Here is a 27,540-nt window from a genome sequence, read left to right as displayed (position 1 = left end):
CGCTGGTTACCATGGACGCCTGACTCGTCACTAACAGCGACGAGGAGAAACTACTTCCGGGTCACAAAAGAAACCTGGCGTCCACGTGAATTATCAGAGTTTGCAAAGTAAGTAAACCGTTCATATTTCAAATACATTGTCGATCTACAATAATAAAAGTCCTTCTCGCCTGGCCGACTGATTCTTTTCTTTCTTTTTTGGTTTGACCTTTTACCTGATATTTACCGTTAGCTGCTGTTAGCTAGCTAGCATGGTTTGCCAAGAGAGTGCTATAAATAAACTTGGAAAGTGTTGTCTTCGCCGCGTTGTCACTCATGAAGTTGTCGGTACTCAGCATGTCTCAAGTGTAGGTGCCACTTAGTCCATTTATGAACAGTGTTCGTTTTGTGTTTCAGACGAATTCCGATGAGGACGTGATCTTTGTTTCTGAAATGTGTGCACCTAAATCTGATGAGATCACCCTTGACAAGATACTGATTTGCAACATCAGATATCCAACTTTTAATCAGAATTATTTGTGCTGACCAGTTAACACGTGCAAGATCTTGGTGTTGTCGTAGAGATTTAGATTTGGATGCAAGCTTCAAGTCCCACATCAACAAGGTGACGAAAACTTGTTTTTTCCACTTAGGAACATAGCTGAAATCCAACCATCTGTCAATTGAAGAGATGCTTAAAACTGATTCATGCCTTTATTTACAGTCGACTTGATTACTGTAACGCCACTGGGAGACTTCAGCTCATTCAGCTGGGACCGACATACTTATGAGTCACTTATGCACTGCTGCACATCTTTTAAATTGTTGCATTTACATCGTCCTTAATTTCTTTCTTTTTTTTCAAGTTGGTTTTATTCTCCATCTTATTTTACATGAGTTTTCTATGTCTGATTTCATGTCCGTTCTATGTCTTTTTTTGTGGGAAGCACTTTTTGCATGTGATTTCTTGTTCTAAAGCACTTTAAGCTGCATTTTTTTGTATAAAAGGTGCTATACAAATACAAAAGTGTATGATTAATTATCCAGGATAGAAGCCATAGTAGCTAGATAAAATTAACATGAACACACATACAGGTTGTAGCGTGTGACAGTGTGGCAAACATGAACACACTACAAGTAGCCGTTCAGAGCCTGAGAATTGCAGAAATGTCCATTATATACAACACTAAGCATGAACCATGAGTAGTCCACAACTGAAGATGAAATCAGTAGAACCTGTAGCAACTTTGCTCATAGATAAGAGAGGCATTGTTTTCAGTGGTTCAGTGGTGCTTTTTGTGTATTTTTATAATTACAAACATTTCAGAACAATTTTTCTCTGTCCCCTGCAGGCAAAGCGACTGGCCCTGCAAAGAGACATTGATCAGCAGCCTCAGCCCGTGCAGCTAGCCAAACCTTTGGTTAGTGTTTATTGCTCTGTTAGTCACACTTACACATAAAGACAGATCCTGTGAGCTTGGATTTGCAATTTAATCTGCTATCAAAGTATTGTCTTGCGGTAATTAATTTCTCTCACCAGACAAGCCAGACGTCCGTTGCTGTGCAGAGGCCCGAGGAAAGGGTGAAAATGAAGATGGAGGAAGAAAAGAGTATGGAAAAGAAAGAGAAGAAACCTAAGAAAGGACACGTCTCTCTGCCTAAAACCAAAAACTGTACTGTTGATGATGGGAGCCTGATAGAGGTGAAAAAAGAAAAGAAGAAGCACAAAAAAGTTGATGTGGTGGTTATAGAAGAGGACTCTTGGGATGGAGGTGTTGAAAAGGTAGAGGAGGAGGAGAAGAAGAAGAAGAAGAAGAAGAAGAAGAAGAAAGTTTCTGAATCTCTGAATGATGCCAGTGGTTCTAATGTCAAGAATGAAAATGACAAAGAAGTCGGCAAAAAGAAAAAGAAGGAGAAGAAGAAGAAGAAACTAATGGCTGAAGGTGAGAATGAAGTGGAAACTGCACAAAGTTTAGTAAAAGAAGAAGAGGAAAAGAAGAAGAAGAAAGTAACAAATAAGTCTGTACAAGCTCAACCAGAAAATATAAAGATAGAGAAAGAGGAGGAAGAAGAACAGGATGTAAAGGATAAACTGCCAAAGAAAGCAAAGAAGAGAAAAAACAATACTTTAGTGGTAAGCACAGAGGAGACTAAAGAGCAAGTTAAAGAAAAGAAGAAAAAGAAAAGCACTGATGAGGAAACCACAGAAGCTATGGATGGAATAAGAGTAACAAAAAAGAAAAAGAAATCTAAAACAAAAGTGGCTGAGAATGGCGTGAAGTTAGAGACACTCGAGGGAGAGACGGGTGAGGTTGAAGAGGTGAAGAAGAAAAAGAGTGTGACAATGAAGAAAAAGACAGAAAATGGAAATGAAGTAGCAACAGATCAGATCACAGACAAAAACAAAGTGAGCAAAGCAGAGAAAGACAGTGTGCTCAAAAAGAAGGACAAACCTGCAAAGAGTGAGGGTGTTATTACAGAGAACAGTGAGACAGAGCTAAAGAAAAAAAGGCACAAAGAAAAGAGAATGACAGCTTCTGTGGAGGTCAGCGAGGTAGAGACAGAGCCAAATAAGAAGAAGAAAAGGAAAAAGGAAAAGTCAAAGGGAGAGGAAGAAGAACCACTATCACGCAAATGTGAAGACGCTGAGGAGCAGAGTAAGGAAACTCCTGCCACAGCAGCTGGGGATGCAACAAGCAAAAAAAGGAAGATCTCCATTGAGGTGGAAGCACAGGCAGAGAACCTGAGTTTTGAAACTGGTGCAAAGAAGAAAAAGAAGAAGATGAAAATTAAAGAAGAGGTGGAAGACCAGGATGTGAGTGTGTATTGTCTGGTGCAACTGACACTGTGCTCCAATGTTGTTCTTTATTTCTTGCAATGGGAGTGAACCTTGATTGTGTTTCAGGATTCAACCCAAGTGGATGTGGTCTTCCTGTCAGAGAAAGCTGGAAACACTGATGAGGTCACCATCAACCAGGTAAACATGGCTCTCATTATCACTCCATCACTGTGAGTGTGATATTTAATGTCGTTCATAAATGCAATTCAGCATCGTGGACAATGTTGAAACTTTTATTTGCTGTCTTTCTGAGAGTTAGATAAGAACATTGCTAACTGCTCTTGTTTCTGTTTAGCTTAGTATAAAGGCTGGAAACAGCTAGCCTGGTTCTGTACAAGGGAAACAAATCTGACTACCACAATATGTAAAGATCGCTAATTAACAAGTTATGTGTCATTTGTTCAATTTAATTAAACATGCAACTACAACCAGAAGACATTTGTCTCATTTCATAAAATGTTTTTTTTAATTGCTTTGAATGTCTGCTTTCTGCAATAAAGCTTACTGAAGCGTGTTTTGGTTTGTCACAGGAGAGAAGACAGGCTTTACAGATGGAGATTGACCAGGCGTCTCAACCACAAAAACCAGCCAAAGCTATGGTCAGTGAGAAAATAAAGCTGTGGAATTTCCCTTTGGCTTTTTTTCCTTAAAAGTGTGCTCCCCTGTGTTAGTATTACACTTTCACAACACTGGAGGACCTTCAACTGACAGATTAAAAAAAAAAAAATAAAAAGTTGAAAAAGATCCTGATTTTTCTCCCCATCATGGGTGAAGCTAAAAAAACAAACAAACAAAAAAAACACTGGGTCCTGCATTTCCCATAATGCGAGTCAGTAGCCTCTTAATTAGACCTGCCTGAGAAATGCCCTTGTCCAGAGGGTCGTACTCCTTATGGCGAGTAAACTGAGCCTTGTGTGTAGAGTCAGTGCAGAGGTCTTTAATGCACCTAGTTACTAATATGTGTCTCCGTTCCTCAGGGTTTGGGCCAGTGGAGCACCGCCCAGTTCGACAGCTCCGACCAGCAGCAGAAGTTCCTCCGGCTGATGGGTGGCTTCAAAAAGGGTTTCCAGCCTGCTGCGGCGAGCACTGGAAGAGCAAACATGGCACTGGACAAGAGCGCACAGCAGCAGTTGCAGCAAGGTCTGCTGGGAGAGTTTGAGCGCGCTCAGTCGCGCAGAATGGACTTCAATAACAGGGGCACGGGACTTGGGTACACTGCATCATCCAATAAGAAGTTCTCCATTGACATCAGTGCATGTCGATCAGTTCGCTTTGATGATTGATGTAAGGGTGTGTAGGAGGGATCTTCAAGAGGTGTGTGTATCTATTGTAAGTATAGTTTGAAACTATAGATTCACACACTGAACCGTTTGCTCAGGATCACTGGAACATCCACGTCTCAAAACACAGTTATTAGAACTTTTATATTAATGAATATCAGAGAATGAAGGCATAACACAAAATACCTTTTGTACATAGTGTATAATAACCGTCCTTCTGCTCAGGGAGCTGGGCTGATGTATGTTTATCATGTGATTTCAGTGGGTCCCTGTTTACTCTGAGTCGGCTTTGCAGGTGCAAATAAACATGCTTTTAGTCAGAGTTTTTAAGTGAGCCAACACGTCCACGACGCCTACACTTTAATGAAGACATGTTGGGTTAATTTGTCAAATCCAGAGTGGTTAGGAGTTTCTAAGGCTTTGTGATTTTGTTCATTACTTTCATTCTAATAGTGACCATGAGCATAACCTGCAGTGTTAGATGACACTGATTGATGTGTACTGTTGTCCTCACACACATTCAGAAGTTTGATATTTTCATGAATGATACTCAGGATTTTAAATACTGAGCGGAGAGAAAGAATGCTTAGTCTTTGGGTGTTTGAAGCCACTTAGTTTTCCTAACAGTTGAGAATGAGCAGCTGTGTGTGCACTAAAATCACAATTTGTCACTTACAGCACATCCATTAAATCAGTGTGGATAAAAGGAAGAAACACACTTATGGTTCTGTTAGTCATTTTATACCAATGTTGCACATGAATGGCATCTGCTGTAAAGTAAAACAAGGAGAATCAAAGTACATTTTACTTCAAAGATACAATAAGAACATTTCTGCTTGCTTGTAGGCTCAGTATTGTTTAGTTTTAATAATGTGCTGGAAAACAAGAAAGAAATGTTCCACTATCACATGTACTTCAATATTCCATGCATGGTAGCAGTGTTGTAATTTGGATAGAACATTTGGCTCTCTTGATCACATTCATTGTCCTTTAAAACAACTGTGTGGACGGTGTTTGTCCAGCAGTTTACTTGAAACTGCGAAAGTTAGAAAAATGAGCCCGAGATTAAAATGTCTTTCAACTAAATTATTGTCTTTTGCCACTTTAATGAACAAGGTATTAAAAACAAAAAACAGGTGAGCCCCATCCATGACATCATGCAAAAGAAGTTTCAAAGCACAGTGCTCACTTTTTGGTCAAATCCTCCTCCTTTCAGACCAAATACAACCGCCGCTCTTTGATGTCTGTGGTTACGAGATATAGCGTTCATGTTTGTCTTTACATGAGATGGAGTCTCACGTTTATGCACCCAGCAAAGTGCACCAACTGATTCATCCTTTAAGTGACCTGACAATCTGCCACGATGCTCATTAGCCAACCTGAGTGAATCCTGCATCTGTGAAAAAGACCTTTCTATACTAGCTTCAAAATTCATAGATTTAGCTCTCAACATAGTGGTCACTTAAAAGGTTTGGCAGCTGCAACGTAACATCCTGAGTGAACTTAGTCAGCTCTAATCATGTTTCCATCAGGCAATAAAGGGCAACTTTAAAGAAACCCACATTCCTTGTGCATGCACTGAATTGAGGTTAAAGTGTTTTTACAACAGTCGCCACATTGTTTAGACGATGTGTTCACAATTTTGCAGTTTGGTCTGACGCTGCGTCTGTGTTTTCAAGCCGGCACAACCAAATGATGACACAATGTGCAGAGGGAAAGCTATTTAACAAACACATAAGAAATACATGAGCCAGAAGTAGCCAACGATATGCACGTTGTCCAGCCTCTCAGAAAACGTCTGAAAAAGAGTTGGATAGCTACTTGTAGACAAGGAAGGAGGGGAAGCTGTGTGTTCCTTGTGGAAGAAAGACGTTTCAGGGCTTTCATGCCTGTAGATACTCCGGCTGCACTCGCGCCACCTTGCGGAACTCTTTGACGTGCGTCTGTGGGCACTGCATCTCACACCAGCTGATGGGAACCATCTGGGCACCTGGTACACAAAAGCAAACATGACAGAGATGTGATAAAATGGAGACAAATAACATGAATGTATGGTTATAACAGTCCACAGGAGCAAGTCTTGTCTTCTCAGTTATCTGGGCAGTTACTCTTGCACCACCTTCTGTTCAAACAGGATACAATCAATCTGTGGGGCGCTGTGCTGGAATTCTCTTGAAGCTATATGCAAAAAAGAAAAAAAAAAAAGTTTGATTGAGCATTGAGGGTTACCTGATTCACTGTGTGCCACCACCACCCCGAGTTCATTCTCTGCTGTTGTCAACAGGTAGTTAGACTGCACGTCACCGAGAGAGATCTGACATCTCAGGTCAAGGGTTGATGCCACAGAAGAGATTGATGAAAATGTGTATCACTCACACATTATAATTCTCACACCTCATTTAATAAAAACCAAATCACCCTCAGAGAACAGATAACTTGACTTCTTTGAAGGTGACTTTGTTCACTGTACCTGAGTAACTCTGAGTTTAGGAAATTCAGAGAAAAACTAATTAAATGGTAGCAGATGCAAGAACTGAGCTGAATAGCTTTCATAGTCAATGAATTGCTTTCATGACTCTGGAAAAAGTATGAAGTTGTCATTTGTTTGTTTATTTGTCAGGTGAAGGATACCACTTTTGCCAAGACGATGTCGCCAGGTCTGAAGCTTTTGTACGTCTCCACCTGTAACAATAAAGACAAAAGCTTTACGCCAAGCATGCCACCATCCATAAGTGAACAGGAGGTGCAGAAAAAGATGATGATAACCTGACTGAATATGTGGAGTCAAACACACCTTGTCTTTCTCTGTTGCGCGCACATCTTCTTTTCTGTGGAGTCAAGGAGAGTGGGCTCAGGTTTGGGAATGATGCAATATGACCTAAAACACTGTTTAACTATGAAGACAGATTTTTGGATGTTACCTGATTGTCCCTCTGAAGCGGTCTTTCAGCGGCGTGGAGCCTACATAAAGGATGTGGACCTTGGCGAACCTGGGGTTGATGCTTGTCACCTGTATAAGGAAAGAATGTTAAGGCTCAAGACAAAAACCAAATCTGAGCTTCATCAGTTCAACCCATTATGTATCCGATTCCACCGCATACCTTACAGGTGACTATTGCTCCTACATCTGGTAGTAGTTGTGTTTCTGTTTCCCTGACCACTGAGATCACAGGTAGCTAGAGAGAGAGAGACAATAATCCCACATATTAATGCATGCACACACACAGAGGTCAAACAAAACCAGTTCAGTTTGTATGATTCCAGTTCAAAACAGCCTGAGGAAAAGACATGTCACACGAAGTACAACACATATTTCATCACAGACGCAGAACAAACATACTTCAAGGCCATTCACAAGTGTTGCGTAACACCTTTACTCTGGCACTCCCACATGCCTGACTGCTGCTGCAGCTTTCCCCACCTCTCTCCAACCCACCACACCCCTCACCTCCTCTCCCTCGTTTTTCCGGAGCACGTAGCCCGCTAGTGAGGAGTATATGTAGCCGTGCCGCAGGTACACCCCTGTGCCGGGAATACAGTCTTCTACACTGCATAACTTGTCACCTAGAGACAAACAAGAGGGGAAAAGCCAAAGCACTGTTGAAGAAAAGTTGTACATACTAAATGTCAGCGTTTTTTTAGTGGAGGTGGACCATCTCTACTGAAAATATGAACAAAACAACACACTTAGGTGATATAAAACATCAACCTTTGGGGTAAAAGACCACAGGCTCTCTTTCACTCACTTGCCTTGTGTATCTATGAGTGTGCCTTTTATTTATGCTGCCATCTGCTAAAGAACTGATCATGAGACGAGTTACGGAGGACCCTGGGTGGACTGCATGCAATCACAGACTTTTAACAAGAACTTTACAGAGGTGACACATTGGTGACAGATTTACTTTTAATACTCTGAAGAACACTCTTGTGACATGAGGAACGAGGGGGGAAACTCGTCCTGACAACATGATTTCGCCCATAGTCCTTCATCTTAGGAGGACAAATTGTAACAGACAGACTGACAGCAAATCGTGGTGCTGCTGTTCAGCACTGGTGTTTCCGTCTAACTTCACTATCACTGCTCAGGCAACTGTCCGATGACAAACATTTTGTTGACATTTCCCACTGCCACTCACAAGGTACTCAAAAGTGATCATTTCTCATCGGAGAGTCAAAACGAGTAAGTGAAGGAATGCTGCTGTCCTGCCTGAGGCGATGGGCAGGGCTGGAGATGAAACCAGCCGTGGAAAGTAAAAGTCTCAAGCTCACAGTCCTGCACACGTATTATAATTGCCGTAAAAACAACGACACGTAATATCCCCGAAAGCACCTACACAGTATAATATTCACCTGAAACAATTAGCCACGTACTAAAAAGTGACGAATTAGCTAACTGTGCTAAAAGCCCAAAGCCCAATTAACACATGGTAGCTCGAAATCACGCACAGGTTTTTACACTGTCAGGCTACAGTGAAAATACATGTTCTAGCTATACGGCGACGTCTACAAGAGCCATCATTAGCACAAAACGAAAAAAACGTCTAAAGCACGGTTTGACTCCATCGTAAGTACTAAGAACTTCTATTTTACGGCACTCACCAGGAACACACAGCTTCATGGGCGACATGTTTACGAAAAGAGCAGATTGTCAACCGATTGGCCGGCACAAAGGGCTCGAGTCGATTCCCATTGGCCGGTCTCACGCTGAGAGGAAGTAAAAGAAGGACTGCTCCGTCCGCCATGTTTGTTGAGGCACATATGGGCACATGTTACGCATTGAACAAACATCCACACAATTTCACACAGTTTGTTACAAATGTATAGTTGTTACTTCTACATCTACAATATCATCATCATCATCAACAACAACAACAACAAAAATAGTAGTAGTAGTAATAATAATAATAATAATAATAATAATGTGGTAATGGACTGTATTTAAATAGATATATTTATATAGTTATACCTTGTCTTGCCGACCACTCAAAGCAATTTACAACACCAGCAAGGATTCACACATTCATACACTGGTGGCAGAGGCTACAATGCACGGTACCAGCTGTTCATCAGGTGCAAGTATTCACACTCAAACACACACTGACGGCACAGCATCAGGAGCAATTTGGGGTTTAGTATCTTGCCCAAGGACTCTTAAACATATAGACTGCAGGGGCCGGGGATCTGACAACCGACAACAGACCTTCTGATAAGTGGACGACCACTCTACCTCCTGAAACACAATGTATGAATTATAAAAATAATCATCTAATTATTGAAAATGACCAAATCAATTACATGCTTACTGGGGCAGGCTTTGCCTCTTAGTATTAGTAATAGCACCTTCCCAGAAATTGGGGTGTCGGAGAAATTACTTTCAACTACTTAAATCTTACAATAAAGCAACAAAGGAGAATGGCGTACGTTCTACAGTGTACAATCACATTGCTACTGTATCTGTAGTATAATGACTTAAAAGTGCATGTCTGCTAATCAATAGTGACTTTACAGTGATCTCATGATGCTTTCAGGTGCGTATTATGTATTTTTAATCCCATCTGGTGTAAGTATAACTTCTAACGATACATAAAGACGGAGTGGGCAGTTCTGCTGGAAAATGACATCAGACATTGATAAAAGATTTCATCACATAATGGTTCACAACATTTATTTTTTTTCTCACAATGCCACAGCAAACAAAAATCAGCAGTGTAGAGCACATCAACTTGCCCCTTTAACAACAGCCAGTGTTACTTTATAGGTCGTACTGTTCCCACTGAACTTCACCTACATGATCCTAAATAGGAAGGAATACTTGGAACGACTCTGCTGGGTTAGTCTATGTTTGCTCCTATTCACTGGTCCCTAATTTTGAATTTTGGTCAGTGTTTAAACTATATTACAGCTGATATCCATTGTCTAATTATGTGTATGTTTGTTTCAGAATGTCACAAGTTAAAGACCAATCAAATCAAATTCTGTGTGAAAGCTGGGTATTATCAAAATAAAGTGCACATTGAGTGTCTGTGTGTGCGCGCAATTCTGTGACAACAGTAACAGTACTGATCTGGACTCTATCCATGGGTAGGGTGAGAGGGGCTATTTCTTGGCTTTGCCCTGAGCAGCAACAGCTTCCATGGCCTTCTTAACGGTCTCCTCATCTCCTAGGAACTGCATGGGTCCTAAAGGCTTCAGGTTCTTGTCAAGCTCGTACACGATGGGGATACCTGTGGGCAGGTTCAACTCCATGATGGCCTCCTCTGACATACCTGGGAAGCAGTAACAGACAGTTTTTAAATGCATTTGCAAAACATTAATAGCACAGGGAACTCTAACATGGGATAAACACTAAAGTCTCTGCTCTGTCTCTTACCCTCGAGGTGCTTGACGATGCCTCTGAGACTGTTGCCATGGGCAGCAATCAGCACCCTCTTCCCCTCTTTGATCTGTGGGACGATCTCTTCGTTCCAGAAGGGCAGTGCTCTGGCGATGGTGTCCTTGAGACTCTCGCAGCTGGGAAGCTGGTCCTCAGTCAGGTCAGCATAACGCCGGTCCTACAACGAAACTTGATGTTGTCAGTGTGGACTTGAGACACTGATGTAATAAACATGTCTAAATTTTTAGGAGAGACAAACACAAAGCTACACTGTTTTCCTGTGGCATCACCTTGCTTATGGTCTGATAGAAGTCATGCCCCTCATCCATGGGCGGGGGAGGAATGTCAAAAGAGCGCCTCCAGATTTTGACCTGGGCCTCTCCATGTTTAGCTGCTGTTTCGGCCTTGTTGAGCCCCGTCAGCCCACCGTAGTGGCGCTCATTGAGGCGCCAGGTCCGGTGCACGGGCAGCCACATCTGGTCGATGCTGTCCAGGACAAACCACAGGGTGCGGATGGCCCTCTTCAGTACGGAGGTGTAGCAAATATCAAATTCATAGCCAGCGTCTGAGGTGAAGCAGAGTTGGGGCATGAAAAATAAGGTAGGTGTAAATATCTTTTGGCATTTGAGACAAAGAGAGCATTCAGTAACATGCAAGAGCAGGGCAGCAAACAATTCAAATGTATTTTTTGCTATAGACAGGAAAAAATTACACAACACTCAACCCTGTATCTGCTTTGTTTGTTGCTTCTCTCCCAGTCCAGCATGTGTTCAGTTGTTTTTGCTTAGTCAGTGGCAGTGCTACATCATGACACTCTGGCAGACTGTGGGCTCTGCAGAATGTGCCCGCAGAGGATTTCTGGGTCACATAGAACCAACAGGAGTGTGTGCATGATGGAAAGAAAAATGTCAAAAAAAAAAAAACGTGGAGGACTGAGAGGCTCTGGCCAGTCCCCTGTCCCCTCCGCACAACTCCACAAAATCCAGCATGGTGAATAGCAAGATTTCACTCAGCAAACAGCAGATTTTTTCATTTCATTAATTTTTTTTTAATCTTATCTTGGTTAGTAATACGAAAATGTTCCTACATTCCAGTAGACGGCATCTCTGCTGTTAAATCCACTTTGAAACTCACTCCACAATTATATGATTTATCAAGATAAGATTTATCAGAATTATTGTCTGTTTCTCTGAACTGGAAATGGTTAATGGGAGGAAAACCTCAAATAAGGAGCGTGCATAACCGAGGCCCTGCGCACTGTCTGGACCGGTGTGTAGACCATCATGGTGCTCAGTGGGAAACGGGTCCAACAGAGACTCTGTGATCTGTCTGATCAAACCATTTGCAGCATCTAAATTCTCCTACAAATGGTTTTTTTTTAGTTCAAAGGCTAACAGTCACCTAATAAACAACGTTTTCTATAATAAACAACGATATCATAAAGGATCACTTCAGCCCTTCTCTCTCCCCTGCTGCTGGCTTGTCTTGTGTCGCAGTGGGCCGACTACCTGTTCCCCATCCGGCAGAGTTGCATAAGCTTGCAACGGCTTAATCCAATGACCGAGGGAGAGAGCGCGATTAGGCCCTGTGGCATTATCTGGTACCTTTCAGCGCCTGTCCTCCTCTCTTCGCCTCCTGCTCCCCGGTCTCACTCAGATCCGCGTCGAACCAGCCGCAGAAGCGGTTCTCCTGGTTCCAGCAGCTCTCTCCATGGCGGATCAGTACCAGCTTGTAAGCAGCCATCCTCACACCGATGCCCTCTGCGCTGTATTTCCGGAATACTTGGGGTGGGCGACTCTTCTTCAAACGCGGCAGCAACGACCGCAGATGTGTCCCGACTTCGCCGCAACCCCAAAGACGGCTACAGAGACGCGGGCGCAGTATTTTTGGGAGCGTGGAGGTATACTGTGTCGCAGCTGTAGGTTTGTGAAGTTGGCTGATCTGGCCGAGCTTGACAGATCTCACGATCCGAGCTCTCTTCCTGCTGGTTTCCACCAATCAGAAGGCGAGCTGTGTGTGCCGGAGGAGGAGAGAGGCAGGAGGATGCGCACAGAGGCACGTCCGCAAGCCCAGCAGTGCGTCCTGCAGACGGGCTACAGAACATCATGTGGGGAAGTCAACAAATCTCATGAATGACCGCACGAATTACTATAGTAAGTGAGGGAAAAGTACTAGCATGCACATATTCACAAACCAATCAATCACATCTTTCACCTCATTTTACTCATCTCATAAATACATAAATTCATATCTCATAGATGCAGTCTCCGAGAGGTACAAAAACAAATAAAGGACGACTAAGGATCATTCCAAAACAACAGTAAAAAATAATTCTAATAATAATTAATAAGTATCAGTTGTTGGGCCATAAATAGAGAAACACTTTTTAGACCTTTAAAATGGCCATATTTAAATATGGGGTCATTTATTGCAGACACATGAAAGGATTTTATTTTGCATTTTGCATACATATGAGGAAGTCATGGACGTGACTCGCACTTCCCCAGCCATGACATAGACTGTATTACTCATTCGATTTTCAAAGTAGACACTGGTTATGCTAGGGCGTGGCATAGAGGGTAAAATGTCCTTCAAAAGTCCTGCATTCAATCCAGAATCTGTCCTGCTAAAGTGTTGCTTGAGGATGAAATTCAGAGAGCTTCAGGTTTTACCAGATTTGACCTTTGACCATCCAGTGGAGTTGGAATTAGTCAAACTTTGCCATGCATTAGTTTTAGAAGCAAAGCGAGTCCACAGTCAGTAATGGGAACTTTATTATAGATTTAATTGGCAAGGAGACAGAGAAATGCAACAATGAACCACGAGGTCACCATGATGTCCTGCATTTTTACTTTTTTGCTTCCTGCTGATTACCTTTGACTGTCAGGGACACAGCTATGCAGATGGAACAGCACCCACATTTCTGTAGAGTTGATACCTACAATGCATCACAAACACATCAAATTTGCCTCTCAACAACCACATACTCAAAGTGAAGTCCAAATTTCATGTGGCTGCAAACAAAGCAATCTCACAAGTCTCTTTTGTATTGGCATTATTTCATCAAAGGGTAATTACACTGCATTTTACCTTTGAAAAACAATACTCTTCCTCTACGGTTAATTGGGATATGAGCTAACTGTTGGCTGAGGGTTAATTACCAATTTGGCAGAACAAAATAGATTAGACAACTGAATTAATTTGCTGCTGACAGATAAAGTGAAAAAACATAACTTAAAAGGAAAAATAATAACAGAACAAAACCTGTACAAACACTCTGTCCTCCGTTTTTCTGAACACTTATTGATTACATTTTGTCAAATTTAACTTGTGAACATTTTATCGTGAGGTTAAAGCGCTTTCGAGCTGAATTTGGCCTTGTATATTCCGTTACGTCAACACAGCGCTGGGACAACACTGTTTGTCAAAGGCTTTTTTATGGAGTTAATTGATTGGGTTAACTACTATGTCACATGTCTTCCGTAGGCGGAATGATTCTGTCCAATCAGCGCTAGATATTAGGTTGTTGGCAGGGAAATTTGAACGCTCATTGGGTAAAGATCAAAACACTCAATGGGTCCCGCCTTTTCCCGGAAGCTGACAGTCATCTGACTTTTCTTTTTTTCTGTTTCCTTGTTAGCCAGCGTCAGTACTAGCCAACAAAACAACCGTCCCACTTTCTTTCCCTCTTCTATTTCGTCTTCCTTTCTCTTTTTTCGCTCTATCCGGGAGTTAAAATAACTTCTCCTCGTCCACCCCCAAAAGAATGGACGAGACGAGTCCGCTTGTCTCTCCGCTCCGGGACTCCGGCGATTTCAGCTACTGTCCCACAGAGCCCACCAGCCCCCGGGGCGCGTTTGGAAGCACACCGGGCTCGGTGGTGCGCATCCCGGCCGGCAGTCCGGGGCGCAGCCGGGAGAGACAGCCGCTTCTGGACCGAGACCGTGGGAGCTCGCCGCGGGAGCCCCACAGGAACGAGTTCCCGGAGGATCCCGAGTTCAGAGAGATCATCCGAAAGGCCGAGCGAGCCATAGAGGAGGGAATATACCCGGAGAGGATCTATCAAGGATCCAGTGGGAGCTATTTTGTCAAAGATTCACAGGGGGTAAGGAGAGAAGCTGCTAACTTTCACCTACCGATTACCGACCGTTGGTGTGCTGCTAAAGGGTCCTTTAGGTGTCTTATGACTGATCTGTGAAGTCTGAAGTGGTCTTTATGTGTGTGATGCAGTGACTGCAAGACTGTTGATATTGTGTTAGTCGCTTCCAGGAGAGGCCTCTTCTAACTAGCCTGTATGATGACTTGGCAAATAGGCTGTCAAGCATGTTGAAACAACATATATTTTTCAGTTTAAACTGATTAACAGCCATGTCGTAGAATAGAGGAGAATAGATTAGAATACAACTTGATTGAGGAACATTGTCATGGTGGAACATTGTCTTTTCATCTATTTGGCAGTTCATAAAAAACGCACACACACCACACAACAGCAACACAGTATGGACACCAAGTAATGAAATACAATACAAACAGTTCCAACTAAAACAACCAAGGGAAAGACATTTACAGATAAAATATCCAAGAACTGAGCATTGCTGGCTTTTTGATTAGTTTAATGTTGCAAGCTTGTTCCTCTATTCATGGTATGACAGAGCACTTTAAATCATTTCGTCAACATTTACATTCATGCTTTAGTGTTTTTTTTTAACTTCTTGATCCAGATGCTCAGCTCCTTAAAACACTTTCATCATCAGTGTGACTGTGGCTGTGCTGGCAAGTAGTCTGTTGAACATACATCTCTGGCCAGCTCACACAATGATGTCAACAGCAGCAACACCACAGTCAGATAAGTCGCCTGTCACCCATTATTTCAGGTAGCTCTCCTGTTTTTATTGCTTTTTCCCTATATTGCAAGTTAGAGCAGAGAACAAAGTCTTAAATATCCGATCAAACAGAAGATGCTGAGCACACACGCCTGATTTGCTGCAGCAATTGTAATGACTTTATTTCTACAGGTGTTCACAAAGTCCGATGACAAATTGAGGAATCAGTTAACCCTAACCCTAACATTGACTATTATAGAGCATTTCTTTCCGTTTCTCGCACTCAACAACGTATCCTGAAACTCTTAATCATGCCAGATTAATGACTCTAAACTTTGATCAGCACTGCAGGAGCCAACCAGTAAACGTCTTGAGCAACTTGCACACATTATCCTCCCCCTGTGCTTCTATCTACAGTGTTGTGTTCAGTCCATATTAAAAAGCTAAAAAGGAAGTGTGTCTTTGCACTCTGAGTCTGGATCCTCCCAAATTTCTCTTGTTGTATTTTCATTGTTCAAACAAGACAATCCAGGCTTTTAATGTGCCACTTTTACCACCAACTAAAGGCTTACAAAGCAGAAATTAGTGTTCTAAGCTGAGTGCATGACGTTTTTATCCAATGACCCATTGCCCCCCACCCCCACCTCTCCATTTCTTTAGTTAGTCACCAGTGTGCTTAGTAGTCATGTGCTAGCTCCCTGTGAGGATATAATTCTTTCGATGACCAAGTTTCACGTTGTAATCGGTGTATGTGTGTGTCATACTACTGTTACGCAACATGTGATTTTCTATATGCAACTTAAAAGTGGCACCGCACCCATAATCTGTCTTTTGCCTATGAAATACTCACCCCCTACATGTTGTAAAGAGAGTTTTTAGTTTCACTTTTTACAGGCAATTTCAATTCATGGCAATTACCATAGATTTTAATAGTGACTAGTTTAACTGCATAAATAGTGTCATTTTAAACCACAACCACTGCCTTGTATTTTTCACCCTTATATTTTCAAGTTTATGAAAGAGATTGTTGTCCTCAAGTTTCAACATTTAATTGTCTCATACCTAACCAAACCTTTGTTTCCTTCCCATTCCTAACCTTTACTTTCCAAACTCTCTTTGGATTCTGAACCTCTCTGTCTGCTCTCTCTCTTTCCTGATTTTTCTTCTCACTTTCCACCACTCTGCCTCCCTCCGCAGAAAATCATTGGCGTGTTCAAACCTAAGAATGAAGAGCCCTATGGCCAGCTGAACCCCAAGTGGACTAAGTGGCTCCAAAAATTGTGCTGTCCCTGCTGCTTTGGACGCGACTGTTTGGTCCTGAATCAGGGTTACCTCTCAGAGGCCGGGGCCAGCCTGGTCGATCAGAAACTGGAACTCAATATTGTTCCCAGGACCAAGGTACAGACACGCACACTGCTGCCTCTGCATTACAAAAAGCAACCCATCTGGCATATACCCGCCTCTCTTAATAAACCTTTTGCATTCTAGGTGGTGTACCTGGCGAGCGAAACCTTCAACTACAGTGCCATAGACAGGGTGAAGTCTCGAGGAAAGAGGCTAGCCCTGGAGAAGGTGCCTAAAGTGGGCCAGCGCTTCCACAGGATTGGACTGCCACCAAAGGTAATCTGATGAATTGCCCTGTTACACTGGTGCTTTTCCTCTGAATGACTTTCAAAAATCTCAGAAGAAGAAGGATGAGAAGGGTTATAAAAGTGAAACACGTGATATTTACTAAACACGTGTTACGATAATTAATTTCTGTAATCATTTTAGCTTCCACAGAATACACAGACCTGCAGTCACAATGTCTGTGTTTGATCTGTGATCAATATGAAAATACACCAAGATTCAAAGGTCAATCTTGACCTTAAAGTTAAAAAAACAAGCTCACCATAACTTGAAGCCTTTATGTTGAAGCTTTCCTGGACATTTAAATCAAGAAAATACACGGCTAAGCAACAAAAAGACCAAATCATTATGTGTCAAACAAAAAGTCCCAGATATCCATAGAGGACATGTTCTGTGTCTAACTCCAATCTGTTGCTCCTCCACCAGGTTGGTTCCTTCCAGCTGTTTGTTGATGGATACAAAGATGCAGATTTCTGGCTGCGAAGGTTTGAAGCAGAGCCTTTGCCTGAAAACACCAACCGTCAGCTCCAGCTGCAGTTTGAGCGGCTCGTAGTCCTCGATTACATCATCAGGAACACAGGCATGTAGTCTGCTCGGCACAAAGTTTGTAACTCTGGTTTGATTAGGATTTTTGAATTTGAGTCCTTGAATGTCTTTCTTCTAGACAGGGGAAATGACAACTGGTTGCTGAAGTATGACTGTCCCATGGACCCTGTTGGAAATAGGGTAAGGACACACAGACACACACACAGACAGTTTTTTTAAAACACTGCCCCCACTATGTCTTTATTTTATACCTGTATCTTTATCTCTGTAGGACACAGACTGGGTGGTAGTAAAAGATCCCATTATCAAGCTGGCAGCTATAGACAACGGCCTCGCCTTCCCCCTCAAACACCCTGACTCCTGGAGAGCCTGTAAGCACCTACATTGACGTTATCTTTGACCAATCACCACGTTTCATTTTGACTGCAGTCAACGATTCTTTGAAGATTTTTTTTCCTAAAAAAAAAACCCCTTGATCTTAAAGATTGATCAGTTCACTGTATTGTTAACTTTCTGGCTCTTTAAAAGTTATGTACATAACCATTAAGCCGCAGTTTCTTTGTCCAATCATCAGATCCATTCTACTGGGCGTGGCTTTCCCAGGCCAAAGTTCCTTTCTCCCAGGAAATCAGAGAGCTGGTCCTGCCCAAACTTTCCGACCCAAATTTCATCAAAGACCTGGAAGAGGACTTGTATGAATTATTCAAGGTATGGACTGATTGTTTGTGAAGAATGAATTGGTAATTGTTTAAGAAAGAGTCTGGATGGAGAGGAGGACGACTCAGTTCTGTGCCTGTGAATAATATGTAGAACGTGTGTGTATTGTATACTGTGTCTCACAGAAAGACCCTGGGTTCGACAGAGGACAGTTTCACAAGCAAGTAGCCGTAATGAGGGGACAGGTGAGTTTTCCTTCCTCTAAACCATAAAATGTATAAAAACAGTGGATGTAGCCTGCTGCCTTAAACCTGCATTCTTTCTAATGGCCAGCAGGGGGTGGCTCCACTGGTTGCAAAAAGATGTTTGATTGTATGTAAGCTTATGAGAAAATGGCCCTACTTCTAACTTGATTTATTACCTCTGGAAACATTTTCCAAATTAGTTTATTGTCTCAATCGCTAGTTTCAAGTCTTCTCAACACAGCATGATGTTCATTTTGCATTGGTGCATGGTCCCATTTAGAGAAAAATGGACGATAAAGCAGGGCTGCTATTCGTGGAAGTTAATTGTAACATTCTGCTTGCCTAAATATGTTTTGTTCGGGATTTGGTTGTACTAAAAGACAAGAAGGTATACTTTGTGCAAAATTCACATCCCAATTAATACCACAGTTAAAGTGAATTACAGACATACCTTACTAACCATAGTGCTAGCGGTAGCTTATAATATAGTGTTGCTATGGTAAGGATACCTGGCCCCACTGGGCTGGTAACCTGTGTTATCTGTGGAGTATTGGGGTGTTAACCCATGTGTTAATGTAATGGGAGCTATTCAATCAAAGTCTAATGTAAAGGTAAATAAAACCAACGTTAAACTTACAATGTTTTTTGTTTGTTTTTGGCACATGTGACCAAACTGAAATGTATTGCATTAGCGTTAGCAGCGACTTCGCATGGCCTTGTGGGTTCTCAGTCACATCCAACCCCTCATTCTTCCCCAGCTCCACCCTCGCGTCCAAATATGGTCACTTGTGGCTCCAAAAACACCAAGATGGTAACGGCCAAAATGCCAAACTCAAGGCTTGAAAATGGTCCACAAACTAATGGGTGACGTCACAGTGGCAATGTGGTACAGTCTATGCTCTGAATGCATTTATCTGAAGAGCAAAATCTAAAGCTGTTACTGTATTTACATGAAACATGCAAAGACACAGTCTTCTGTCATCTAATAGGGTGTGGTTTTAGTTTAAGTTTTAGTGTCTTAACATACTTTATCTTTCTCTCTTATTATTCCAAGATCCTGAACTTGTGCCAAGCCTTGAAGGATGGTAAAACACCCTTGCAGTTGGTCCAGATGCCTCCAGTAATCGTTGAAACAGCCAGAGCACCTCAGAGGGCCAACAGTGAGTCCTACACTCAGAGTTTCCAGAGCAGAAGACCCTTCTTCACCTGGTGGTAGGCATAACTCAGTGAAGAGGAAGAGGAAGAGGAGGAACAGCAGGAAGCCAGAGCGAGGAAAGGTCGTGTCGATTTGCAGATGGAAGACAGGGCAGAATCTGAGAGCACCAGTGTCTGTCCTGGAAATGGAAATAACCGTCACCCTCCCCTCCTCTCCTATTGGATATTTTGGTTACACAGCGTGAGTGAGTGGGTGGAGAGGTGAGGCCAAAAGAGGAAGAATTGTCAAAACATAGCTTCCCTGTTTGCCTCCGTGCCTTGAGTGAAGAATTAACACCTAAATGATGAAGATTCTGTACCTTCCTGCGAGAGAGAAGAGTTTCCGGGTGATGTCAGACTTTGCTTTTGGACTGGGTGCACATTATGTTTGCTCACACACATGCACATCAGTCAAATGCCTCTCACACTTTGTTTTTGGAGGGGAGATGTTCATTCCATGGTTTCTTTTTTTTTTTTCTTCATACCTCTCTGCCTTTTAATTTTCACCTGCATATTCCCTCCCATGCAGTTAAAAGCCCTGGGCTGGTGAAAGCAGTGGTGCCACCAGTGAAGATCAGCCTTTTAACAAATGAGAGAAGTGTTCATTGTGGTTAAGTCTTGAAGATTTAGGAACTGGGCACTCAGTGGTGTGTATGTCTTTACACAGTGAACACAAGCCATGTGAACTGGTTTCACGGTTCCTCACTGCTCCTCCTAACTGTTTAGATTAGGATCTGTAAGGGGAGATGTTGGAAAGCAGAGGCACTTCTGATCAAAGAAACAAACTCTTTGTTAAGACTTGACTTGCATGCCTAATTTTTCTTCTTTCACTGATCAGTTAAATCATGGTGAAGAAGACCAAATTATCCTGCCTGCAATCAGGCAGAGGGGAGTCGGTGATTCCTAGTCCACAAGCTCCTGCTTGTCTCAGCCATATTGATTTCTATTCATTTTCTGGCTCGTGGGGTGGAAGGAAACAACAAAGTAACTTCCTGCTGTACTGAACTGACATGAAATGTATTGTGACAATGCACTGTATAATTTGTATGTAATATTTAATGATAGATTATAATTAAAACATATTCCATTAATACAGATGACTTGTTTGTGAGTGAAAGTTTACAGTTGGATGCAGTTACACTACACTCTTATCATCTGCCAATAATATGCTAACAGTCAATTCAATCAGCTGTAATTGACAAATGTTTTATATTAACGGACTGAATGTGAAAAGAGTTGCTTGTAGTGATCAAACCACAGAAAATGATCATCTGACTCAACCAGTCAAATTTTATTTATATAGCCCAAAATCACAAATCACAGTTAGCTTCAGAGGGCTTTACAATCTGTACAGTGTTCAAGACTCTGCGTCCTTAGACCCTCGATGTGACTGTAGTTCAGGTCATTGTTTTGGTTTCATGGCTTACAATTTTAATCTTTAGCGTCAGTCTAACCACTGTCACTGGCATCGTTTCCCACTGCAGCAGTCAGCTGTTTTCAGCAGTAAAGCTCTAAGAAACTATGTTCACCACCAAACCACAGACAAACGCAGTTACAGATAAGTTGGTGAACATAGTGGAGCCAGATATTCCCCTCAGGAGTTGGTGGAGACCAAAAACAGAGCTAAAAGAGTGAATATTGGACTTACATTCATCAGGTGGCCAAAAACTGTAACTGTAACTGCACATGTAAATAGGCTATGTGTGTTTACAACTTGTTTTTGCAGCCCCCTCTGGGCCAAAAAGTCAGTTAAAAGCAGGTTTTAAAAGAATGTGATTGACTGCATCGTCATTTGGACATTAATTCCAGTATTATGTCATAAAAAACCAAAACATCCTCGGCCAGAAATACACTGTAAGTGCTCTTGAAAAATGAACATTTAATGCAGTGTTACAATATCGTCATCTCACACACATAAAAATAACAAGGAGCTAACCTAACGGCTTTGTTCTGCACAATTTGAAGTTTACTTTCAAAGATATTTTTCAGCAGCACTTGATCAGATGACTGGGCAGTGCTCCTGGTATGACCTTACAACATCAATAATAACAGAAAGTGGAACATATGCAGAACATTTCTTTGAAATGACAGTAAATTATTGAATTTAACACGCAGTAATTCGGTTTTGGTGACCTGCTCAACTGATATCCCATCGATAGACAAGCTGAGCACAGCGGCGTTAGTGAGAACATTCCCACCACCAAATATAATACATTAAGTTTTGGCAATGTTCAATGCTAATTGTTCATTTTCACCCATTTAGTAACGGCATGCAACTCGCCATGTAGATTCTCTGTCAGCTCCGCTAATGTTACTGATGCACAGAGCAAAGTTGTGTGATCAGCATAAATAACCACATCAGCTTTTACATCAACGCATGGTAAATCATTTATAAAAATTGTCTTTATGCTGGGATCTAGCAGAGTACATGTTAGCAAATGGTGCTAACAGTGGTACTACAGTGTGTCCTTCCATGCAGAATCAGTTCATTTTGTTGTGTTTTCATTACTTCAGCACTGCATTACAACCGCAGTGTGTTGTTCAGAGCTCCAGTCTGTTTTTAGTGGAGGATGCGGTGAAGGTAACGTTCAGAGTGTCTGGCACACTCCTGTCTCGCCACATCCAACCTCCATGAGGAGGGTTTGAAGGGATTTTGGTACTCTGGGATGTCTTCCCCAATCGCTGGCAGAATTTCTCCCGGACTGGGCTCTATGTTGGCCTCATCATCGTCGATGGTGTAGCCGGATAATGGCTCCTCAATCCTGGAATACACAGACGCAACTCTGGTTTAGCTCAGCTATTACAGGCCTAGTCTACATGTTATACTTTGAGCACATTACACTACCTAACAGTATTTTGCCCCTTGATGCTGTTGCTGACTAGCTAATGTGTGAGTTCAGGTTGTGTAAATTATACACCTCTGAACTAATGAACATCAATACTAATTGTTCTCTTGATATTATTAGTGAAGAGATTAACAAGTCAAAAATGCATCTTTACAACTGTAAGTACATTTACTCAAGTACTGTACTTAAGTTAAAACTCAAGGTACTTGTACTTAACTTGAGTATTTCCATTTAATGCAACTTTGTATTTCTACAAACTTCCACAACACCTCTGGGAAAACATTATTAACACTTTGAACTCTACTTCAGTTGCCTGACAGCTTTAGTTACTCGTCACTTTTCAGATTACATCTTTTCTTACACTTCCTGTCCAGTGAAATTGCGTATCTCTGAATTTGTTTGTTTTGAATGTCTCTGATAAATTGATTATTCCTGGGCTGAGAAAATTGTCCAACTTCCAAATAAACTTTTTAAAACCCCTCTTGGATTAGCAGGAAAATGCATCATCGGAAAGCTGAAAACAGGCTGTTTTTCTAATGAAAGTTGACTATTTAGAGATACTTGGTTTTCACAGGACAGCAATGCTACAAACATGATGATCTTATATCTTATGATTCACCGCTGTAGATTAAACCACCCAACAGTATATAAAGTAGTTGAAAATGAGCTGAACTCTAAACATCTACAGCAGTAAAATGCAACATAAACATTAATGCAGCTGTAATACGAATCCAAAAACATCAGATACAATAGTAAAACACTGACAGGGACCATTTAACTGCACTATTTGCAATACCTACTTAAGTAAAAGTACTGTATGCAAGGTTTTGAATTCAGAACTTTTATTTGTAGTGGAGTAATTTCACAGTATGGTAATGGTACTTTCGTTTAACTAAAGGATCCAAGTACTTCCTCCACCACTGCCCTAATATGGGCATGGCTGTCGGAGAGCCAGTTGCCTGCCAGTTGAATACGACTGTATAAGTTCAGCTGCCAGAGCAGGCAGGAGGCAAAAGAGCCATCTGTGACTGCATCACAAGTGGCTGACAGAGCCTCAAGATGGCCGAGGCTCAAGAGCGGCACAAGAGCCATGAGGAGACAGAAGCCAGCCTGCCAGCTGGACACCAACTCAAGTCTGATTAACCTTTGCTTTGTTGCCTGGAGGTGTGGGCATGATGTTCAAAGACCCGAAACACCCAGCATTTCCAAGATCACTAATTAAAAACAAAACAAAACAGTATGTTGTATTGTCAAATGGAGTTTCCATAGTCAAGAATGAACTTTGAACAGTAACTGGAAGATGTATTTTCACAGCCTCTGATTATTATCTGTGCAGAACGCAGCCATGATGTCACACTGACATTCCAACAGAAATGACTTTAACAAGTCATACGCCTACAATCATCTATTTATCAGAACGGCCATTGAGCAACTGAAATAAAGATGCTGTGTGTAGCATCGCTGTCAAAATCAATGTAGGCACTTTAGCACATTAGATAAAACTCTGCTATGTGTTCAAACAGAGCTGTAACTCACTGAATTGCTCGCAGCTGTGAGGCTCAGCGTAGACCCAGCAGCGCTTTGAAGTAAATGCTTGCATCAACATGTTAACATGCTCACATTTACATACTGAAATGCTGAAGTTGGGCAGGTTAAAGGTTTACCATTCACCTCCCTTAAGGGGCTCATCCCAGTGTTTCCAGGGTCCTATATTACCCGGTCCTATGTCTCTTCATATAAATTAACAATGTACAAGAGACAGAACTCAAAGGAAGATGAAAGTGGAGGTATCAATGCCGATAGTAAAGAAAACTGAGGGTGTAGGTCTTAAGGAGTATAACATTAGTAGGATATACCATCAGCCGTAAGAGAGTGATTAAAAAAAACTACACTGAACATTTGACCTGGGCAAAGACATTACTGAGAATATAAAACCTTCTGAAATGTCTCTTTAACGTGTCACATTAAGAGGATATTAAGTAGGGGAACATAGGACCCTAAGAGCATAGATACATTTGCTAATTGGCACTAAGAAAAGGTCAAAGGCAGATGGGAATGTCATTAATTTTGCAGTTATTTGTACAGGAAAAATTTTAATTTCAACCTGATAAAGATACGGTAAGGGATCAACATCTGGAATTTGGTGAATGCCTGCAACACATTTTGTTGCGATCCATCCAATAGTATATAATATAAATATATATATAATATTTCAGACTGAACCAAAGTGGTCGCCCACTGACCAACACTGCTATCTCGCTGCTAGCTCAGTTAAAACAAATGCTGCAGCTCCATTTTGTTCTTACTCCACCACCCCTCAGACTTACTCCACCATTTTACCATTATGTGGTACTTCATCCACCCCTTCAACAAATCTAATTCGGTCTCAGTGAGGAATGTTGAAAGAAAAGCATGACAATTTGTGTGTGTGTGTGTGTGTTTGTGTGTGTGTGTGTGTGTGTGACACAGTCTTGTGAGGTCATGCTGAGTTTGTTAGGCACATGACAATTTACACACTGCATTTCAGGACTCAGGTCAGTCAGGACCATGATGGTTAACAAGCTCAACTGAATGGCGATACAAACATACAGAGACGGCGGACAGAGAACTGCTTCGCCACTAAAACCAAGGGATTAAAAGAATGTTTCACTCTTTTCCTGTTAACACCTCATCTTCATGTCACTTTTCACATCCATTCTTGACTTCTTACTGGCCTCCTGCCATTTGTCACACCTGAGATATCCTGATGCTTTGAGCCACTTGAGGTCTCTGTGTCCCTCCGCTCTGATGCCTGCTTTGTTCCTGGCTCGGACTCGGAGGCCCACCAAGGCCTGGGCCAGCCCTGCCTCATCCTCCCGCTCCTCCCTTTCGTCCTCCTTCGCCTCCTCTGCTCCCTCCATATCTGCATCCATCCCTCGCCACACCAGCTTCGCCCGATGTTCAGCGTCTCCGTCCCCTGCTGTTCTGAACAGCCGGTGCAGCTGGTGCAGGTTAATCCCTGCAAAGATGTTGGAGCATCCCGACTTCCTGCTGCGTCGATTGGAAAAATTCCACTGCACGGGCAGACCCTCCTCAGAGGGGGTGGGTGCTGGGGCCTCTGCCATAGCTTCCAGGTGGTAATATAAGGACAGGTGGACAGTCTCAAGGGGAAAGGTAAGAGGGCTGTGAGGAGGGCAAGGTAAGCTGGAGAGAAGAAAGAGAGGAAATTGGTCAAACTAATGAGATCACAGCCACAGGAAAGGCTCGAGCCCTCAGGCAGCAGACACATTTCCATGGCTGCATCCAAAAAACCTAATTACCTCAGCCACCCTTTCCTGTGTGCTAAGGTCTTATCTCGCTATGTCTGTGTGGGGAGAGCTAACACACATGCCTGCACACATGCACAGACACACTGGTGTACACCTGCAGTTAAAGATCATTTCCTTTATTAATTAAGCTGTCAGTTTTTTTTTCAGATTCATCACTCTGGCCATAAAATGTTAGATGGTGAAAAACGTCACAGTTTTCCAAATCCCAAACAGATATAACGGACTTGTTGTATTGTCCAAACAACGGTCCAAAACCCAAAGAAATGTGATCTAATATCATAGTGGACAAAGACAACCCAAAAACATTCACATCTGAGAAGCTGAAACCAGAAGACTTTTGGCATTTTTGCTTTCAATACAACAAAGATTATAAGACTGATCAAAACAGATGCTGATCAATCTTTCGTCAATCAATTAATCGACACATCCAAATCAGATTTTCTAATTCCGTTTAAGCCTAAATTCTACCACGCATATCCTTCTAAGAAGCCACGTCAGTTCATAAGCCATGTTTTGAGTGATTAACGAAACTATTGGTCGAAAAACGTACATTTTGGAAATACAGGTTTTTATTTGGACAGACAGAAGACGCGCACACCTCATTCAGCTACACCCTGAATAAAAAGAGCTATGTGGCAGCTATTTTTAAGATCAGCCTGACAGACTTTTCACCAAAATGAACACGCTGAACACACAGGCTGCCCGCCACGCGTAACGAGGCACACACAAACATCAGTCTGACAACTCACCGTACAATCATAGCTCTGAAAATATCAGGTGTAGTTAAAACGACGCAAATACTAGAGTCCAAGGTTAAAGCATGAACATGATTGACTTAGAATGTAACAGAGACAATAGCTTAATGTTAAAGAAAAGTTTTAACAACATATAAGCAGTACACAGCTCGTTTTTTTTAGGGGGTTGCAAACAGCGCTGTTCAATGAGTTGTGTGCGTCTTTACGCACGGCGGCTACACTTGCATGAAGACGTACCTGAGTTACGCGTTGGTAGCTGTGCGTTCAGCGTAATATAAACACTAACTCATGCGAACGCAATAACGTTTGGAGGCCAGCTGTCTGCCAAAGCAACAAGAATAAGTTCAGCTTCCACTGCAGGCAAACACCTCAACATCATTTCAAACACCGGTACAATGTAGTATGATGGCAGTTCTTACCTTGTCTTCTGCAGTTTGAATGAGACAAGCTCTGCCCGCACAGCACAGACAGACAGCCTGATTATCTAACCAGCATCCACACTCCAGACTGCAACCTTCACACCGGCTAATGCCGAGCCGACCCACTTCCGACCCGGCGCGTCAGTGGCGCTGCCAGGGAACGTAAAGGAATAATCAAAGAGTAATCCATGAATGACGTTAATGCCGAGGTGCTTACCCGACAACAACAACAACAACGACCAAACAAAAGTCTGACATAACAGAGGAGACAACAACAAGACAACAGAAGCCAGGAGCTTCAGGACCGAGAGGGACCAGGAGAGGCTCCTGCTAGCACTCTGGTTTCAAGCGATAAGGGGCATGAGACATGTCACAGCACGCGCACGCACACCCACCTACCCATCCACCCACCCACTATAACTCTATGTGACACATTTCCTTTTAATGTAGTAGAGGACGAGTACAGAGTAGCACAAAATGGAAATTCTCACTGAACCAGAACTTTTGTTGGTTCAACAGAACAAGCAATTATTGTGCGTTTTGTGAACTAAAGCAATGTTTGACACCATTAACAAGAAACTGTTTATCTAGAATAAATAGCACCTCAGATAGATTTTTCGCTGTGGCACCTGAAGGCAGCCTAATCAA

At 42.2% G+C, this 27,540-nt stretch overlaps 5 protein-coding genes across 5 annotated transcripts; 2 read left to right on the top strand and 3 right to left on the bottom strand.

Moving 5' to 3' along the window:
- The first annotated feature begins 43 nt into the window (after nt 1–43).
- Nucleotides 44–6,084, top strand: knop1 (lysine-rich nucleolar protein 1). The gene is made up of 6 exons (XM_041933943.1): nt 44–107; nt 1,331–1,399; nt 1,519–2,793; nt 2,884–2,955; nt 3,348–3,416; nt 3,795–6,084. Exons 3-6 carry the CDS (start codon nt 1,567–1,569, stop codon nt 4,098–4,100), a joined length of 1,674 nt encoding a protein of 557 aa, XP_041789877.1. The 5' UTR covers nt 44–107; nt 1,331–1,399; nt 1,519–1,566; the 3' UTR covers nt 4,101–6,084.
- exosc1 (exosome component 1) lies at nt 4,823–8,759 on the bottom strand. The gene is made up of 8 exons (XM_041933944.1): nt 8,697–8,759; nt 7,546–7,661; nt 7,199–7,273; nt 7,019–7,107; nt 6,892–6,925; nt 6,729–6,779; nt 6,327–6,411; nt 4,823–6,087 (listed from the first exon to the last, which is right to left on the bottom strand). Exons 1-8 carry the CDS (start codon nt 8,722–8,724, stop codon nt 5,981–5,983), a joined length of 585 nt encoding a protein of 194 aa, XP_041789878.1. The 5' UTR covers nt 8,725–8,759; the 3' UTR covers nt 4,823–5,980.
- A 986-nt stretch (nt 8,760–9,745) lies between these two features.
- Nucleotides 9,746–12,458, bottom strand: pgam1b (phosphoglycerate mutase 1b). Its single transcript, XM_041933148.1, has 4 exons — nt 12,075–12,458; nt 10,761–11,035; nt 10,468–10,648; nt 9,746–10,363 (listed from the first exon to the last, which is right to left on the bottom strand). Exons 1-4 carry the CDS (start codon nt 12,211–12,213, stop codon nt 10,194–10,196), a joined length of 765 nt encoding a protein of 254 aa, XP_041789082.1. The 5' UTR covers nt 12,214–12,458; the 3' UTR covers nt 9,746–10,193.
- A 1,653-nt stretch (nt 12,459–14,111) lies between these two features.
- Nucleotides 14,112–20,644, top strand: pi4k2a (phosphatidylinositol 4-kinase type 2 alpha). Its single transcript, XM_041933465.1, has 9 exons — nt 14,112–14,575; nt 16,491–16,691; nt 16,782–16,913; nt 17,349–17,502; nt 17,587–17,648; nt 17,740–17,839; nt 18,043–18,176; nt 18,311–18,370; nt 19,425–20,644. Exons 1-9 carry the CDS (start codon nt 14,237–14,239, stop codon nt 19,584–19,586), a joined length of 1,344 nt encoding a protein of 447 aa, XP_041789399.1. The 5' UTR covers nt 14,112–14,236; the 3' UTR covers nt 19,587–20,644.
- A 248-nt stretch (nt 20,645–20,892) lies between these two features.
- avpi1 (arginine vasopressin induced 1) lies at nt 20,893–27,195 on the bottom strand. Its single transcript, XM_041934143.1, has 3 exons — nt 26,893–27,195; nt 25,144–25,593; nt 20,893–22,326 (listed from the first exon to the last, which is right to left on the bottom strand). The coding sequence occupies exons 2-3, from the start codon at nt 25,512–25,514 to the stop codon at nt 22,125–22,127; spliced, it is 573 nt and encodes a 190-aa protein (XP_041790077.1). The 5' UTR covers nt 25,515–25,593; nt 26,893–27,195; the 3' UTR covers nt 20,893–22,124.
- Nucleotides 27,196–27,540: the final 345 nt, after the last annotated feature.

This window comes from Chelmon rostratus, chromosome 3 (assembly GCF_017976325.1).
Source record: "Chelmon rostratus isolate fCheRos1 chromosome 3, fCheRos1.pri, whole genome shotgun sequence".
Classification (NCBI taxonomy): Eukaryota; Metazoa; Chordata; class Actinopteri; order Chaetodontiformes; family Chaetodontidae; genus Chelmon; species Chelmon rostratus.
This window is presented reverse-complemented; position numbering and strand designations above follow the sequence as displayed.